General features: G+C 31.6%; 1 protein-coding gene across 3 annotated transcripts; it reads right to left on the bottom strand.

Moving 5' to 3' along the window:
- Positions 1–1,495: 1,495 nt before the first annotated feature.
- On the bottom strand, positions 1,496–2,826 carry LOC111889792 (probable E3 ubiquitin-protein ligase XERICO). 3 transcript variants are annotated; one of them, XM_023885942.3, is made up of 2 exons: positions 2,655–2,826; positions 1,496–2,139 (listed from the first exon to the last, which is right to left on the bottom strand). In XM_023885942.3, the coding sequence occupies exon 2, from the start codon at positions 2,121–2,123 to the stop codon at positions 1,662–1,664; it is 462 nt and encodes a 153-aa protein (XP_023741710.1). In that variant the 5' UTR covers positions 2,124–2,139; positions 2,655–2,826; the 3' UTR covers positions 1,496–1,661. The 3 variants fall into 3 exon arrangements, with proteins under 3 accessions (XP_023741710.1, XP_042754166.1, XP_023741712.1); XM_042898232.2 differs by lacking the exon at positions 2,655–2,826 and adding an exon at positions 2,215–2,567; XM_023885944.3 differs by lacking the exon at positions 2,655–2,826 and adding an exon at positions 2,306–2,564.
- Positions 2,827–5,102: the final 2,276 nt, after the last annotated feature.

The following is a 5,102-nucleotide window of genomic DNA, read 5'->3' as shown; positions in this document are numbered from 1 at the left end:
CATCATGATAAGTTACATTAACATTTACAAACTAGATACATAATTTTGACAATAAATTAGAAAAAGAAATAGCAAAATATCCTTGAACATTTTATATAACTTACAACTACAAATTAGAAACATAACGTATAAACTAAGACAAAGATCACGAATTCTTAAAACTCAGATTACATATCTTTGCGTATTAATTAAGTGGTCAGAAGCTTGAAGGAAACAAATGTAAAGATGACAACAACGAAAATGGTTTCGAATAAAAAATCGGTCTTAGAGCCATTGTATTTGTAGTGTTTGTGTATTTTTTGTTGAAAATAATGACTGTGTTTTTTAGGGGTGTTTGGCTAAGCTTATCTAAACTTTTTTTTAGCTTACCGGACTTCCACACCTGTATAAACTAAAAATGATGTTTTAATAGAAATAACTTATTAAAATGTCCTACATGTAATAAGTCAAAATTGATAAGTTACATCCGTATCAACTTATAAAATATAATTTAAAATATGCTTATGATTTTTCATAAACTCTTTTATACATTTTTATAATGTGAATTATAAACAAGAGAGATTAGGTGTGACTTATTAGTCAACAATAAAGCAAAAGTAACGTGCAATTTAGTCCAACTACAAGAGGGTTTTGGTGCAACCACTAACTACAAGTCAATTGTTTTGTCTTTACACTTCAAAATTAAATATTTTGAGAATTTTGGTATCAATGATATATCGACCATATATTTCTTAAAATTTAACAGAACCATTAATTTGTGAGCTCACAGGAAAAACTTTGTTAATTTTGAAGTTATGTATATGTTAGATTAAGTTCTTATTTGTGAAGGACAATACTGTAATTTTAACTGACTTGTATTTGTAAAAACTAAAAAGGCAAAGGCAATATGGTAATTTTAACAACTTGTTCGGTCCAATCATATCCCGTCCAACTCATCTCCTACCAAACACCAAGATATTTTTGTCAGACATTTTGTCTCATGTTGAACTCAACTTCTTTTGTTCATTTTACACGACAGAGCTATTGATAAGTTAAGTTTATTTTTGGAGTTTTTTTTTACGTTGTCGTGTTTGGTAAACTAAAAAGTAGCTTATAAGCTAGCTTTTTGAAAAGCTATTTAGACTGGCTTTTTAAGAGTTTTTTTAAAAATTTCTAAATACACCCTTTAATTAATTATAGAAACATATACTCTCACACATGTCCTTCTATGTAATTTTATATATTTCATCTAGTTTTACCAAACGTCATTTTTTATCAGCTAGTTTTTCAGCAATAAGCTAGCTTTTTATTTAACAGTTAGTTTTCCAGCTATCAGCCAGCTTTTCAGCTAGTACGCCAAACGTAACTGTATCTCAAATGTTAAGTAATCGAGTTACGAATCAGTAAATACAATCGGATTATAATAAACTAACCACAAAATGCATCAAGAAAGATGACTTCTTTTCTAATCCAAACCCAAAAAAAAAAAAAAAAAAAAAAAAAAAAAAAAAAAAAAAAAACTAAAGAGTTTCTCAGGTGCACACAACACCGGAAACCTTACACAGTTTATATATATCTATCATGTATATATACAAAAACAGGCAAATTCCGAAGTCATCATCAACAACTGTACTTTTGCACTAAAAATCACCCAAAAAAAAAAAAAAAAAAAAAAAGACAACTTACATCGGGCAAGTGTTTTCTTCTTCTTTTGGAATCATCATGTGGTTTCGGCAAAGTGGGCAAGTGATGTTCCAGTATTTTAACCATTTTTCAACACAAGATTTATGGAAAACATGGCCACATGAAAGGCGATTGATTTCTGAATCTGGGTCGAACTCCACCAAGCAAACGGAGCATTCTTCTTTACTCCGGCAATTTATGGTGAGAGAGTCGTAAAGGAGCGACGGCGTCCGGCTTCTGAACTCCTCCATGTAAGTTTCCGATGGGGTTCCTCTACTACGTTCGACTGATTCTGTTATCGATTGATTGGAGTAGTCTTCCCATGAGGTGACATGGATTCCGATGACGTGAAGGATTGATCGGACTAATTCCTTCATGATTGATATTGACATGGCGGTGTTCACCAGAATCACGCAGAGGACACCGGCGTCGGATGGGGTTGGGTACGGCGACAGACCCATTTTGTCGGTTTTAAACCTGGAAACGTTGAAATCGAAATCAGAAACTTGTTTGAAAACGATTTTAAAAATTGTCAAATTGAAACCCTAATACTTGTTGAAGAGTTGAACACAATCTGTTGATTTCGATAATTGCATCAATTCAAGAAAAATGTTGAACACCAAAGAGGGGAAGAAAGATTGACCTGACTACTTAATTGGGTTTTTGATTATTGATTTAAATGGTAAGATCCGAAACACAAATCATGATTTTTAGCTCAAAACATGTTCAATTTGGTGAAGAAAAAACACTCCTCAAAATTGATATTTAAATGCAAATTTCTTGAAATCGAAACAAAACCCACAAGAGATTCAACTTCAACACTTCAAAAAAAAAAAAAACGAGGACACCAGCAAAATAGATGAAATCCAGATGCCAGATCTGTAAAAATCGAATTCTTTTATACTTAAACGAGCCACTTGAAATGAAAAAAAAAAAAAAAAAAAAAATCTTGCAAAAAAATAAAAAATAAAATATAGAGATAGAAAACATACCCAAAGCCAGGGTGAGCTTCAATACGACAGGGGTGTTTCAATTATTGAATTTATATTGAAAATTGAATGTGTTCTAATAATTTTCACCAAGAAACAATTCTGGGAGGCTAAGGAATGAGAGAGGAGGTAGGGTATTGCCGATAATGGAATATGATGATTGTTTCCTCAATAACACCGCCTACTTCAAACTATATATCATTATTATAATAAAAGAAATATTTATTGAGACATTACATATTTTATGCACATGCTATATATTATTTTTTAGTATCTTTTATTTATTTTTATTTCTATATTCTTTTTTCATGTATTCTTTAGAAAATGTCTTATTTTCTTCATTTTTTTAAAAAAATTATTTTATATAAACTCTAAATTTAATAAGTTTAATATTGAATAACAATTTATTCTTAATATTCTTCCAATAATGATTTAAAGATATTCAAAGTAATATTTAAAATCAAACAATTTAATATATAAATCCCTATATACAAAAAGTTATTTTCATATTTATAACTATATATAATATTTCTTTTATGATTGAACTTTTTTACGGGTGTCTTCGACAAAACTAGCTGGTAGCGGATAACTTGTAGCGGGTAGCTTGTAGCGTTTTGTTAAACGTTACATGAAGTAACATTTGGTTTTGGAGCGTTTTGTTTAAACTAAACGCTAGAAGCTTATAGTGCCGAACGAAATTTCTGTTCAAAACGACGTTTTGTCAAATAAGAACCAAAAAAATATTAGGAGCCTTAAGAACCATTTTTGTAATTTATTCATTAAGAATATTTTGAAAAAAATCAAACATTATTATTAAGTAAAACAAACTCTCCATTTGCTCCTTTACAACCGACTGTCACCTAATCACGGAACACCGTTGGACTGCCATTGAATCGGCAACAGATTAACACCAAATTTAGTGGCATTTCTAGTTGTATTCACACCTTAATAGAACAAAAAATTTAGCCCTCATTTATTTGATAATATTTGTAACACATATCATGTCATTTTTGCAGCCAAATATATAAAATTTAATAAAAAAAATAGAATTATACATTGACAAATTATTATTTTTTCTCTTATATATTGTAGATTTCTTTAAAAAAAATATCATTTATAAGACATATTTATAGTTTAAAAATATCATATTCACTGTTTAATAAACATATTAATTTATTAATTCACAATCTGATATTTTCATGCATACAATCATTCACAACTTAATACAGTTCGTTTTCAGTTTAATACATAAAATTCACAACTTAATACAATCTATTATACACTGATTCACATTCAAAAGAAATCAAACACAAACTATATCACCACCAACTACCACACGTCGTGTAACATCCTGTGTTAAATGGATTCATAATACGGGAATGTGACCCGAATATCTGTTGCCAGGAGGCTTCGGACCTTGGGGAAGAAAGGTTTAGACCCATTTGGATGCGGGTAATGTTGGTTATGTGATGAAAGGGTTCAGTTTGTGCTTTAGAGCCCAAGGGTATCAGTAATTGCGTTGGTTTGGGCCTTTTATGAAATTTGGATTTGAGTTCGATTGGTTTTAGGAAAAAGTAAGTTGATAGGAGTGTAAGGCTTCTCGTTACCTTTCTGTAGATATAAATAACGTCGAAAACAGACAAGAGATGCAAAAGTTATGATCATTTGAAGTTAGAAGGGTTTTGGACCAAACCGGGTACGCAGTGCCTACTAGGAGGGAACACATGGCGTTCATGGGAAAAGTGAACACGAGCACTTTTGGGGAATGCAGGGCACTCGTAGGCCAGATGAAAACCCAAGTTTAGGATCTTGGACCCTATTTAAACACCTTAACTCGCCTCCAACCCTCATTTTCTTAAGCCTCCATCCTCTCTAACCCTAAGAACGAAACCCTAGCCTCTATTTTTAGAGAACAATAAAGATCGATAGATTTTATATTAATGACGTGAATTAAAGACAAGAACAATATTGATCAAAAGTGTGTCGAATGATTAGACTGAAATGGCTCTAGAAGAGTTCACAAAGACAGAACTTTTCCGTAAGAGCTTACAAATGACTTAAGGGCGTAACCCTAATAAGTTACATGCATGCACTATATATAGACTACATTACATAGCAGTTCCGAACCTGGACAGACGTATTTCGGAATAAACAAAAGTATCAAATCATACATTTGACACAACATATAATAAACCTAACAATCTCCCCCTTTGTGTTAAATCGGAAGGAGAGTATTCATTGGCGCCTTCTCTGCGTGTCAAACAATTTTGGCATTATATTCAGAAGCAAGTTTTGGACACATAAGTACCAGTGTATCATATCCAAAAAGCATTTGAGGTCAGCAGCAGAGTTTTATTTGCATGCTTCAGCCAAAGAAAGAATTGTCTTCAAGGCGGCTGATGAGTAAAGATGTTTGTCTTGCAGAAAGAACATGTTGTTCTGAACTACATC

Source organism: Lactuca sativa, chromosome 9, assembly GCF_002870075.4.
Source record: "Lactuca sativa cultivar Salinas chromosome 9, Lsat_Salinas_v11, whole genome shotgun sequence".
NCBI lineage: Eukaryota > Viridiplantae > Streptophyta > Magnoliopsida > Asterales > Asteraceae > Lactuca > Lactuca sativa.
Note: the sequence above shows the minus strand (reverse complement) of the source record. Positions and strands in the feature narration are given on the sequence as shown.